The sequence below is a fragment of the Malaclemys terrapin genome, chromosome 3 (genome assembly GCF_027887155.1).
Source record: "Malaclemys terrapin pileata isolate rMalTer1 chromosome 3, rMalTer1.hap1, whole genome shotgun sequence".
In the NCBI taxonomy this organism is placed as follows: domain Eukaryota; kingdom Metazoa; phylum Chordata; order Testudines; family Emydidae; genus Malaclemys; species Malaclemys terrapin.
This window is the reverse complement of record NC_071507.1, coordinates 118,836,407-118,849,208: the sequence shown is the minus strand read 5'-3', so window position 1 is coordinate 118,849,208 and position 12,802 is coordinate 118,836,407. Positions and strand designations below refer to the sequence as shown.

The following is a 12,802-nucleotide window of genomic DNA, read 5'->3' as shown; positions in this document are numbered from 1 at the left end:
GTGCCGGGGGTGGGCCGCGCCTCCTCCCCCCCCACACACACACACACACACACACACCCCCTTACCTGCTTCAGGCTTCCCGCGACTCAAATGTTCGCGGGAAGCAGGGGAGGGGGCGGAGACTTTGGGGAGGGGGCGGGGTTGGGGCGGGGCTGGGGCCCCTTTAAAGTGTCCTCCTTTCGGAGGCACTAAATATGGTAACCCTAATTTACTAATAACTACAGCTCTGAACAACTGAATAAACCTTTTTACAAAAAATTCAAGGATATTGTTCACATTAACAAAAATGCATTTTTGTAACTCTAAAATTAAGAATAGATTATTTGTTAGTAGCTTCAGAAAAAGCAAGGTAACAAACTCACATTTCAGTCTTGAATTGCTAGAAGTCGGAATGAGTTGCTGAGTTGTCAAAAAAAAAAAAAAAAAAAAAAAAAAAAAAAAAACACACACCCCACACCACACAACCTTTTCTGCAGAGCCTGTTCCCTAAGGGCTATTTCCCTAGCACCCACATTGAAAACAGATGGCTAGAAGAATAGAGAGAGTCTATAACTACAAGCCAGCCTTGGCAATCCTATCGAAATTGCATCAGCTATTCTAATTTGTTCCTGAAAAAACACAGTCAACTTTAAATTTAGTCAGTTACAAAGAAGTAAGTTCAGATACTACTACCTATCCCCTCAGTCCTCCTGCCAACTTGTATTTTACAACCACATTTTTCCTGTTTTCCTCTGCACTGTCATGCAAGTTTTCAAACAGCTAACAAACCAGGGGACTAAGTGAAACAGTGAAATTGACTGTATGTAAAGCATCACCAAATGCACAAAATATACAAACTGAAAAAAAATAGAGATGTTACATGATTGCTGTAACTGAAAATAAGAGATGTTTCTTGTAACAGTAGGTCAAAAACATAGAGATATAAGGTAGCTCTTAAAGTGATAAATATCCCCTGAATCAAGTTTTATAGTAGTTGCTTTTTCATCCCCTCTCTTTCCCACCCACCCCTCAAATGGGGAAGCCATCAAGAAAAAGAAAAGTGTTTTTATCCAGGCCTAGATCTTAATTCACTATTCTGCAATGCCCGGATCTGCGTATAAGGAAACAGAAATCCAATGGGTGGATCAGAGCAAATTATGGGCTAAGGCGAGTGAGGTAATACCTTTTACTGGCCCAACTTCTATTGATTAGAGACACAAGCTTTCGAGCAGACACATAGCTCTTCTTCTGGTCTTATGGGCCAGGAATACTTCTGGACTCTAGCCACACATTTTACTCAGGCAAGGCTCCCACAGAATTTTATGGGAGCTTTGCCTGAGTAAAGGGTGTGGCTAGGACCCTAATGCTGCATAACTAAGCATTATTTCAGTATTACAGCAACCTAGATGCTCTGTTAAAACATTAAATTTGCAAGAATCAAGAAAGAAGGTTTGAAAAAGCAAATAAAAAAAAAAAAAATCAAATAAAATCCCAGTACTGCAGAACTACTATCGAGGTTATTGAATTTTTTTCTGAAATATATTTCTTCATAGACTAGCTAATGAATAATCGGTTTTACATAAATCCTACCATATTTTATAAAAAAGTATTTGGAAAAAGAAGGAGGTGTATTAATTTAGATGGAATATATAGACCCAAAGGTTAAAGGAGTTAACAAGACCCTATTATTGTTTAAGCTTAAACAGAGCTAAACAAGGTTTGGGGTTTGGAATACAGAGAGCTTAGCTTGCTTAGTACCATGGCAAACACACCATTAAACATTACTTTAACCTTTTATCAAAAAAATACAGAAAAGGGAAAAAAAACAGTTAAAGCATTTGAAATGTCAAGTACTCCATAAGGCTTTCATCTTAACATTTTTGTTTGTTTGTTTTTTTAAAAGTGAAGCAAGTTTTTAGAAACCCCCTCCCCCCCCTTGTCTGACAGGTTTTTAGATGATACTAAAAATGGTAAAAAAAAAAAAAAAAAAATTAGGGGTGGGGGGAGGGAAGAGAAGAAATTAGTAGATCAGCTGGAGCTGTCATTGCTAGTGGTGTTAGAGTTGGATTTTGTTTTTTAGAAGACAAACAAGACAAACACCCACACAGAAAGGGAGAGAAGAAAAACAAAGATAGAAAACGCAGCTTCTGTCTCTGGTGCTGACTTTCACTTGCAACCTCACTACTGGAGAAACACAACACAGCACATAGTCTTATTAGCCATTCCGAGACCTGGAAATCTTGTACCAGCATTGGGCTATTTAGGGTATTACTTTCAGTTGCCTTTTCCTGGTCACAGACATATAGTAGTGTTGCAAAATATAGTCTTGCCTGGCTAAGCTGGACTATTATTAGAAAAAAGAAATAAGGTGGGGAAGGAAAAGGACACACTCAGATGGGTAATATAAATACGAAGTCTCACATCCCAGGAGGTGTTTGGGATTTTGCAGAGCTGGCAGAGGTGGAGATGTCAATTGGGTCCCTCTCTGGTCAGGACATCTCTTAGGATCAAGATGACAAATGCTTGGGGTCCCAGGAGATGCTGGAAGTAGTGGCAGCCATAATGGTGAAGCTCACTCCAGTAGCCAATTTCCCCCCCACAAAAATCTCTCTTTAAGGAACTCAAAAGAGAATGACGGGTGAAATAGCTAATCCTTTTATTATTTGGTTTACAAATTAGGCCTAGTTTTTAAACAAACCAATTTTGGTTTACTGATTTTTGGTTTTACACTGTCTTGCTTACCAGACAGAATTTTTACACAGTTCTTGAATTATATTAATCAGCCTTTTTATTTTGACTAATTTAATCTTTGCCTCTTTTGTACTTTTCCCCATTAATAGTTGTTGTGACCTTTTAGAAACTTTTACTGACTTTTTACAGTTGAACTGACAATTTGCGTAAATACAAAGGCCCAATTATTACAGAGTATTTCTCCAACAAACTCTGACACAAAGCAGAGTTAAGAACTCACATTGATCAGAGTACAAATCCACCGCAATTAGCCAACAGAGAACATGTCGTCTTTGTACAGCAGTTATCACTTCTGAGTCTCTTAATATAGCACCAGATTACCCCTTCTCACAGCTAAACCCACAGGACGGGAATAAGGAGACGGAGAGGATTCCTTTTCAGAGCTCATCTTCAATCAGCAGGCTGGGTAGTGGGATGGGTAGGAAAGGACTGCCCCCCTTTGCAATGAGGCATTACAGCCTCAAACCCTGAGGATCCTAGGCCATCATCAGGAGGTCAGGAGCATTCATACAGAGACCCGTGGCTCTACACTGGCTCAGGGGCTCCCATGCGATCTCCCTTCTCCTGGGCTGCAGTGGTCCCAGGATTCCTTTTAAAGAGATCCATGCAAAGAAAGGCCCTGCAGAAAAAAGTAACATAGCCCCAACCTGCATTACCTTACCCTAGAAAACCCTGCTGGAGGAAAGGGGACCATGCATCCCTGTGGCCTATCACTACTCAACACAGGCTTAACCCATGCTTGTCCTATTCACTGCCCTGGTGCAGTTTCGATCTCCAGGGAGAGCCCTCCATGCAGGAGGATAGGGATACTCCTGTTGTAATGGCTAAATCCCTTATACATCTTCTGTGACAGGAGCAAGTTCAAGAAATCTTGGGCGATATCGTATCCCCAAACTTAGTTTTATCCCTCAAATGAATTTTGCCAGTTCATGAGATGCCTCATATTAAAATGCAATTTGTATTCTCCTGAACAGAAGGCAAAAAGAGGATGAGACCTTTCTCCATCTTTTTCCCAGTCCTGTGACTTAACTGCTCTGTATCACAAAGTTGTCTTCTGTTGTGTGGGAGTAAAGATAGTTAAGGCCCATACAATGCAAGTTAAACAGATCTAACCAAAACAATTTCTCAACCCATCATAAAAAATTGGCAATTTCATGTTCTTAACAATATTGGAGAAATAAGTATTTTAAGATACATTTGGCCTTTAAAACTTCTTAGTTCATCTCTTTTTCTCTCACCAAGACTGATTAACTTCAGAGTTTAAGAATCTTCACTCACCTTCCACACTATCAGAACAGGAGGTACCAATGCCTGTGTCCCCGCTGTCAGAAGCTATACTGTGTCTTCTGATATGGTTACTTCGGCTGCTCGATGGAATGGTTGAGGCCTGCCACAGTGATTCAGTACCAGATAACCATCCCGCGGAGGAGTAATCTGGGCCTACAGAGAAGGAAGTCAGAAGTCTGTCATTCCAGATACAGACCAGTGAAGTCAACAGTGACTATCTGGTTATGAATAAAGTTACAATCAGGGCTCTGTGTACTCTTTGGCAAGGCTGGCCTAAATGCTTCTGTAGCAACAGTTACTGTGGCAGTCCAAAGTAGCAGACTAGAAATTCCCCAACCATTTCAGGTAAACATAAAAATACACCACTTTTACCGATTTAAATTTGAACATGAACAAACAACAAAACTGCACTGATTGTAGCAAGATATTTAAAATTATGTTGCCTGTCTTAAATTCACTCATCAACACGCCACAGAACTGTGTTGCACTGAGGAAGCCATAGGAGGAGAAAATGGAAGCTGGGTAGAAGGTGGTAGAAGCTTTTGGTACTTGAATGCAAGGAAGATACAGTAGTTTCAAGTTGTAAGATAATTACGCTGCTTTAATGTTTTGCTAAAAATGAAATCAGCATTGGAACACTTAACACTGACATCTAACTGGTCAACATTAGGTTTCAAAGTTTAAAAAGACACAGAGATAAATGGGGCAGCTCACATCTCTCAAAACTACACCTCTACCCCAATAGAACGCTGTCCTCGGGAGCCAAAAAAAAAAAAAAAAAAAAATATCTTACCGCATTATAGGAGAAACCGCATTATATTGAACTTGCTTTGATCTGGCGGAGCACACAGCCCCGCCCCCCGGAGCGCTGCTTTTCCGTGTTATATCCGAATTTGTGTTATATCGGGGTAGAGGTGTATCATTTCCAAGCTGGCTACAGGCTCAGGAAAATATCACTGCACTGGTTATACTCCGTTTACATTTGGAAGGTTTCTTTCACAATCATAGGATCTAAGATTTCCTTTTTTAAAGAAACAAAGACTGGATTCTAAAGCACAGTCCTGCAGAATTATGAAACAGATTATACAGAGTACATGACCATGCTTACAATTAATCCCCAGATATACATTTTATAAGGATGATCAAATGCATACCTGGTATGCTAACCAGAGGTCCATCCGAAAGCAACTTTCAGTAACCAACATAGTCTAGTTAAGCATATTTTCAAGTAGAATATTGACAACCAGATTTGTACGTCTAATCAGAAGTCAGACATTAAAAACTGAGAAGTGGTCTTGTTATATGCTTATCTAGCAGTTAACTACACATCACACTTTCAATAGCAAGTGATCCTCAAAGGTTAGTCTCACGTTCAGTAACCATTCTCACATGCAACACACAGGTATTTTCAGGTTATTTAACAATTTTTGAGTTCATTACAACACCCCAAAGTACATAGTGATCTGACTGTGCAATAGCTGTTCATGGAGACGAGAATGCAGCTAAGGAACTGATAGATGGGTATATTTTTCAAGTCCTGTCAAAAACTAACAAGCCTACTAGCCATGGCGAAAATACATATACCACCATGCCTCTAAAATGCCCTACCTCCTGCAATTTAAGGCATGGCTCTCAACCTTTCCAGACTACTGTACCCCTTTCAGTAGTCTGATTTGTTTTGCGTACCACCCCCCAAGTTTCACCTCACTTAAAAACTACTTGCTTACAAAATCAGACATAAAAATATACGAGTGTCACAGTACACTATTACTGAAAAAATTGCTTACGGTCTCATTTTGGCCATATAATTATAAAATAAATCAACTGGAATATAAATATTGTACTGTACTTACATTTCAGTGTATAGTATATAGAGCAGTATAAACAAGTCGTCTGCATGAAATTTTAGTTTGTACTGACTTCGCTAGTGCTTTTTATGTAGCTGTTATAAAACAAGGCAAATATCAAGATGTGTTGATGCACCCCCTGGAAGACCTCTGTGTACCCCTAGGGGTTTGCGTACCCGTGGTTGAGAATTAGTGATTTTATGAATATGACACCTGGATACCATTTCCTGGATACAGTAGTTAATTGTAATACTGTCAACTATTTAATACATTTTCAGAATTGTAACTTAACATCTCTCTCTTGTTTTTGTTACACTGCCTGTCCCTTCCTGGTTACCTCCCATTTTTCCCTCTTAATAAAAGATAATTGTGTATCTTTTTCCTATGTTGTTGTCAGAGTCTGTCATTTCCTTCTCTTTCTCCATAGTGTTCTAGTACCCTCTTCCTTTACATTTTCGGTCTTTCCCCCCAAACTCACTCAAACACCTCTGCCGCCCAAACCACTACATATCCTGTCCCCCAGCCAGCCACAAAACATCCTCACTGCAATGATTGGGAGAATTACTATTATATCCTTCCTTCAGCCTCATTTACAGCAATTCACTACACTGCCCATATCGCTTGCCGCTCATGACTATTCCAAGCAAAAGAAGAAAGTTGGCCTAAGGCAGACGTCAGTCAGAAATGTCTTGGACTTACTTAGCTTGAGAGATAATTAACATCCTGTTAAAGATTTGCGTTTTATTTCCTCTTTTAATAAAGGAGAAGTACAGAAAAGAGATACAAATACCAAAAAAGTAAAACAAAGTTTCTTGTTGATATTGCAGCCTTTAACACACAAAAACATATGCACTGAGGAAAAATCCCAGTCATAAACGGAGTACACACAACCTTTATGCCCACTGCAAAGCTTATACAAGAAGCAATCTCTACATTCAAAGGTCATCTAGATTAGAAAGATGATGATGTTTTTAAATGTGTTCACATTTTAAAACCACTACTAACACCACCACCTAATTTCCTGCTCTGGACATGCCCACTGATTGCAACTGCAGTTGCCTACTTGCAGGAAACACAAGATGGAGGGAAGAAAGTTTCTTTTTTCTTTACATACCATGGCAGGAGCCAGGTACAGTCTCGCCACTAAAGAATGCAGCACATCTAAATGATGTAATTCCAGGTGTCTAAGCTTTTAGATGGGCCATAAACAAGGCCCTACATTTTTGTTTACATTATCTGGGAATTTATCAACGTTTCCATTTCAAAATTTTTAAATGGATGAAAATCGGTGCAAAAAATTATCACCCCCTGTTTTCTGGGTAAATATTGGGCTTGATAGAGGGGGACAGGATGACAGAAAAAAAGCAATAAATAGAAAATGTAAGTGTACTGAAAGTAAAAAAGTTTAATTATTTAGTTTATTGCATGAACTGTACATTAACAAAACGTACATATTTGCACGCAAGTGTGTGGGTATATACATTTTCTACTATTGTCTTGCTTTCACAGACATCCTTGCATTTACATTTAGACTAACCGATTATTAACAAAACACAGCTACCTAAGGTAATGGATTGGATTTTCTTAATCAGTATTTTCATAAGAACAGCCATACTGGGTCAGACCAAAGGTCCATCTAGCCCAGTATCCTGTCTTCCAACAGTGGCCAATGCCAGGTGCCCCAGAGGGAATGAACAGAACAGGTAATCAAGTGATCAGTCCCATCGCCCATTCCTAGCTTATGGCAAACAGAGGCTAGGGACACCATCCTTGCCCATCCTGGCTAATAGCCATTGATGGACTTATCCTTTATGAATTTATCTAGTTCTTTTTTGAACGCTATTAAAGTCTTGGTCTTCACAACATCTTCTGGCAAAGAGTTCCACAGATTGATTGTGCATTGTGTAAAGAAATACTTTCTTTTGTTTGTTTTAAACCTACTGCCCATTAATTTCACCTGGTGACCCCCTAGTTCTTGTGTTATAAGAAGGAGTAAATAACACTTCCTTATTTATGTTCTCCACACCGGTCATGATTTCATAGCCCTCTATCATTTTACTGCTTCATCGTCTCTTTTCCAAGCTGAAAAGTCCCAATCTTATTAATCTCTCCTCATACGGAAACTGTCCGTACTCCTGATTATTTTTGTTGCCCTTTTCTGAACCTTTTCCAATTCCAATATATCTTTTTTGACATGGGGCGACCACATCTGCATGCAGTATTCAAAATGTGGGCCTACCATGGATTTATATAGAGGCATTCTGATATTTTCTGTGTTACTATCTATCCCTTTCTTAATGATTCCTGACATTCTTTTAGCTTTTTTGACTGCCGCTGCACATTGAGTGGATGTTTTCAGAGAACTATCCACAATGACTCCAAGATCTCTCTCGAGTGGTAACAACTAATTTAGACCCCATCGTTTTATATGTGTAGTTGGGATTGTTTTCCAATGTGCATTACTTTGCATTTATCAACACTGAATTTCATCTGTCATTTTGTTGTACAGTCACCCAGTTTTGAGAGACCCCTTTGTAACTCTTCACAGTCTGCTTTGGACTTCACTATCTTGAGTAGTTTTGTATCATCTGCAAATTTTGCTACCTCACTGTTTAGCCCTTTTTCCAGATCATTTATGAATATGTTGAATAATAGTGGTCCCAGTACAGACCCCTGGGGGACACCAGTACTTACCTCTCTCCATTCTGATAACTGACCATTTATTCCCTATCTTTTAACCAGTTACCAATCCATGAGAGAACCTTCCCTCTTATCCCATGACAACTTACTTTGCTTAAGAGCCTTTGGTGAGGGACCCTGTCAAAGGCTTTTGGAAAATCTAAGTACACTATATCCACTGGAACTCCCTTGTCCACATGCCTGTTGACCCCCTCAAAGAATTCTAGTAGACTGTGAAGGGAAATCATGCATTGTCAAAAACCATGTTGACTCTTCTCCAACAAATTATGTTCATCTATGTATCTGACAATTCTGTTCTCTACTATAATTTCAACCAGTTTGCCCAGTACTGAAGTCAGGCTTACCAGCCTGTAACTGCCAGGATCACCTCTGGGTCCCTTTTTAAAAATTGGTGCCACATTAGCTATCCTCCAGTCATTTGGTACAGAAGCTGATTTAAATGACAGGTTACAAACCACAGTTAGTAGCTCTGCAATTTCACATTTGAGTTTTCAGAACTCTTGGGTGAATACCATCTGGTCCTGGTGACATATTACTGTTTAAATTTAATCAATTTGTTCCAAAACCTTTTCTAATGACACCTCAATATGGGACAGTTCCTCAGATATGTCACTTAAAAAGAAAGGCTCAGGTTTGGGAATCTCCCTCACAACCTCAGCCATGAAGACCAATGCAAAGAATTCATTTAGTTTCTCCGCAGTGGCCTTATTGTCTTTGAGTGCTCCTTTAGCATCTCGATTGTCTAGTGGCCCCACTGGTTGTTTAGCAGGCTTCTGGTTTCTGCATACATAAAGAATTTTTTGCTATTACTTTTTGAGTCTTTGGCTAGCTGTTCGTCAAATTCTTTTTTGGCCTTCCTAATTATATCTTTACACTTCACATGCCAGAGTTTATGCTCTTTTCTATTAGGATTTAGCTTCCACTTTTAAAAGAATGCCTTTTTGGCTCTGACTGCTTCTTTTACTTTGTTACAGTGGCACTTTTTTGGTTTTCTTAAATGTATACCCCAAATTAAAAAAACATAGTAAGTTGAGCCTCCATTATGGAATCTTTAAAAAGATCTTTTTAAAATCTTTAAAAAGATTCCATGAAGCTTCCAGGGATTTCACTTTTGGCACTGTACCTTTTAATTTCTGTTTCACTAACCTCCTCATTTTTGTGTAGTCCCCCTTTCTGAAATTAAATGCTACCATGGTGGGCTGCTGTGGTGTTTTCCCCACCACAGGGATGTTAAATTTAATTATATTATGGTCACTAATGTATTTGAGTGATCCAAAATTGCAGGGGGGGGGGAAATAAAAAAAGAAAAATCAATATAAACCAAAACAGTTTTTGTAAAACCCAGGCTTTAATTTTTTGGTAAAAATCAGTAAAAACTGAAAACAAAAGGACCTTAGCCATGAAAAAATGAAAATTCTTATTTTATCTTACAGTCCCATTAGTGCATTTTGCAGATGAAAACCATTATGCAGAGTAACTATTGTACATATGTGGTAGCTTTTCATATTTAATTTACTCCATTGGCATAAATTGTAAAAAAAAAAAAAAAAAAAGCAGAATGCAATAAGACACTCTACTTTATTTAACTGAGTCCCTAGAAAAAAATTTGTCTCAAGAACTGAAAGTTAAATTGTAAAAATTTGAAGTGTAAAAAGCCCCAATTCTAAACTAAGACAGTTAAGAAAGCAAAAAACAGAAAGCAAAACCACTCACCCCACCCACACCTTGCAGGCTGAATTAATTCAGTTCATTATTTAAAATTCATTAGCTTGGAGTATTTAAAAGAAAATTGCATGACAATCACCACATACACTTTCTCATATCCCCCAACTCTTCTTCAACACTACTTTGTGAATTTGTGATATATGCAAAAGTGAGTGACCAATGTAACTGAGCCAAGCTTAACATGGGCAGATGATATGCAAGCTTCCCCACACTGCTCTGCCAATGCACCTGTCTTACCCTGCTGTTCTTATCTTAAACCAGCCAATCAGCATAGAATGCCAATCTTGCCTAATTGGGGGAGGAGAGTGAGACACACGCACACACAACGCCAGCAAGTATCACACCAGTTAGAAATTAATGCAATATTTTACAGTTTGACCAGTTTTATCTCTTGTGAAGATGATCTGATTTACAAATAAGTGTTCTAAAAATCTGTTCCAAAAAGATTAGAATTATGATCAGATTAGACAGCAATTCCTTCCAATGAGCAAAATAAACAAACACTCCCAGAATATGTCTGGAATAGGCTTAGTTTATCAAGAGCTGTTAATTATTGCTCTTTAAGGCTGGACAGTCAAAATAAATGAAAGATGTTGTCTTACCACCATGAGTGTTTATATATAATATAAAAATATTTTTAAAATATAAAAGTGTATGCAGAGCCAGAAGTGGACTAATATTTATTGAGACAGATTATCTCAACATTCATTGAGTTTTTTTGTATAAAATTTGACATTTCTACAGAAAATGTCACAGAGAGAGTGTTCAGATACCGGTGACAGATAGCTAGCCAGCTAGCTAGCTTTTGGGCTGCATCAGCACTTTATTTTAGCAGCAGGTGTAGATTTTAATATAATTGTGCATAAATTTATGCATTTATATAACAGAATAACCTTCACAAGAAGGGTTTTAGAATCCCAGTTTAGTGAGTTTGATAAAAAGGTGCTTTTACACTAAGAACAATAAAAGGAGTTAATGAACTTAGATGCTAAACTATAAGCAACAGCTAAAGTCTTCCACCCTTGTTATGAAATTGGTATTCTGTAGTTACAATATAATTTACCAGATTTTCTGTCCTTGACACTGCTTTTGACACAGCAATTTCAAAATTGTGACCAGAAATGAGTCAGCATGGACAGCCAACATTACTTTTAACATTCTTTGTCAGTTTAAGGAATCTTGCTATGTTGAAATTAAAAATGACCATTCCTAATCACTGTCATAGTCTTTCTTTAAAAATTCATTTGCTTTATAAATTGGACTGTAAATACAATAGCTGGAGTGACTTTCCATTCGAATACTCCTATGGAGGAACAATGAATGGTTACAAAGAAAGGAAGATTACTTACCATATGGCAATTTGCATTCAAGATGTGATATCCTTATGGGTATTCACTGTGGGTGCACATGTGCTCCGTGAGCCCGGAACCAGAAACGTTTCAAGAGCAGCGTCCATTGATCTGTGCCTCCTCCTTCTCCCAATAGAGGGCACAAGGGGCAGTGCAGACCAACCGTCAATCACATCTCCAGTCCCTACTCTACCATGAATCCAAAGAGGACCCAAGCAAAGGGGAAGGAAGGAGGATCATGAACATCCACAGGCACTACATATCTTGAAGAATTCCAGTTACTAGGAAAGGTACACAACCTTCCTTTCTTCTTCATTCCTTGGGTGACTCCCAAGCAGTTCTCATTGAGGAGGAGGAGGGTGCGAGGAAGCACTCTGTACTACACAGCAGAGGATACCTGAGCCGAAGGAAGCGTCTGAAGCTGAAGTTTGAACCAGAGCATAATGCTTGGCGAAGGTGTGTAAAGAACCCCAAGTAGCTGCTCAAAGATATAGCTTCTCCCGTCATTCTTTCAGAGACTTCGTCAAGGGTCTTGTCTGGCACAAACAGAACACCAAGGCCCTGCGTACATCCAGAGAATCAAGCTTGATTTCTTCAGTGTTAAGCTGGGGCCTTGGGTAGAACACTGGGAAGCGAACAGTCCGGTTACAGTGAAGTTCAGAAGGCACCTTAGGGATTAATTCGGGATGCAGTCTCAAAGAGACTGTCTCTAGGAAAGCCTGCGTCTAGAGGGTTTGCCCCAACCTGCCTACCCTCCCAGGTAAGTCATAACCTTAAGGAAGGCCACCTTCCAAGAGAGGTGTAGGTGGGAACAGGAAGCCAAACAATAGCCTCAGGAGTGCCGATGGGACAAGGTTCAGATACGGATCAGTTTAGAAACTGGAGGGTATCTCCTTATGATGTCCTTCCAGAGCTTCATAGTCATGGGATGGGTAAAGACTGAGCAGCCCTCAACATGGAGATGGAACCCATCAATAGCTGCCAAGAGTATATTACAGAACTGATTGAAGACTTTGGGTCTGTCTGAAAGAAGATATTCCAGGATGAATGGGATTTCTCAATGTCTCGGAAGGTAAGTGGTGCTGCTGACACCAGGAGAACTGCTTGCATTTGGCTGTACCGCATTTCCATGTAGAGGGTTTTCTGCTGCTGTTAAAAATAGAC

General features: G+C 39.2%; 1 protein-coding gene across 2 annotated transcripts in view; it reads right to left on the bottom strand.

Annotated features, from left to right (window-relative positions):
• CEP85L (centrosomal protein 85 like) overlaps positions 1-12,802 on the bottom strand; it is a 166,300-nt gene that overhangs the window by 134,985 nt on the left and 18,513 nt on the right. For both annotated transcript variants that reach the window (XM_054024136.1, XM_054024137.1), the window contains one exon: positions 4,009-4,170. In XM_054024136.1, the coding sequence (XP_053880111.1) occupies positions 4,009-4,170 (162 nt within the window). The remainder of the gene's footprint in view (positions 1-4,008; positions 4,171-12,802) is intronic.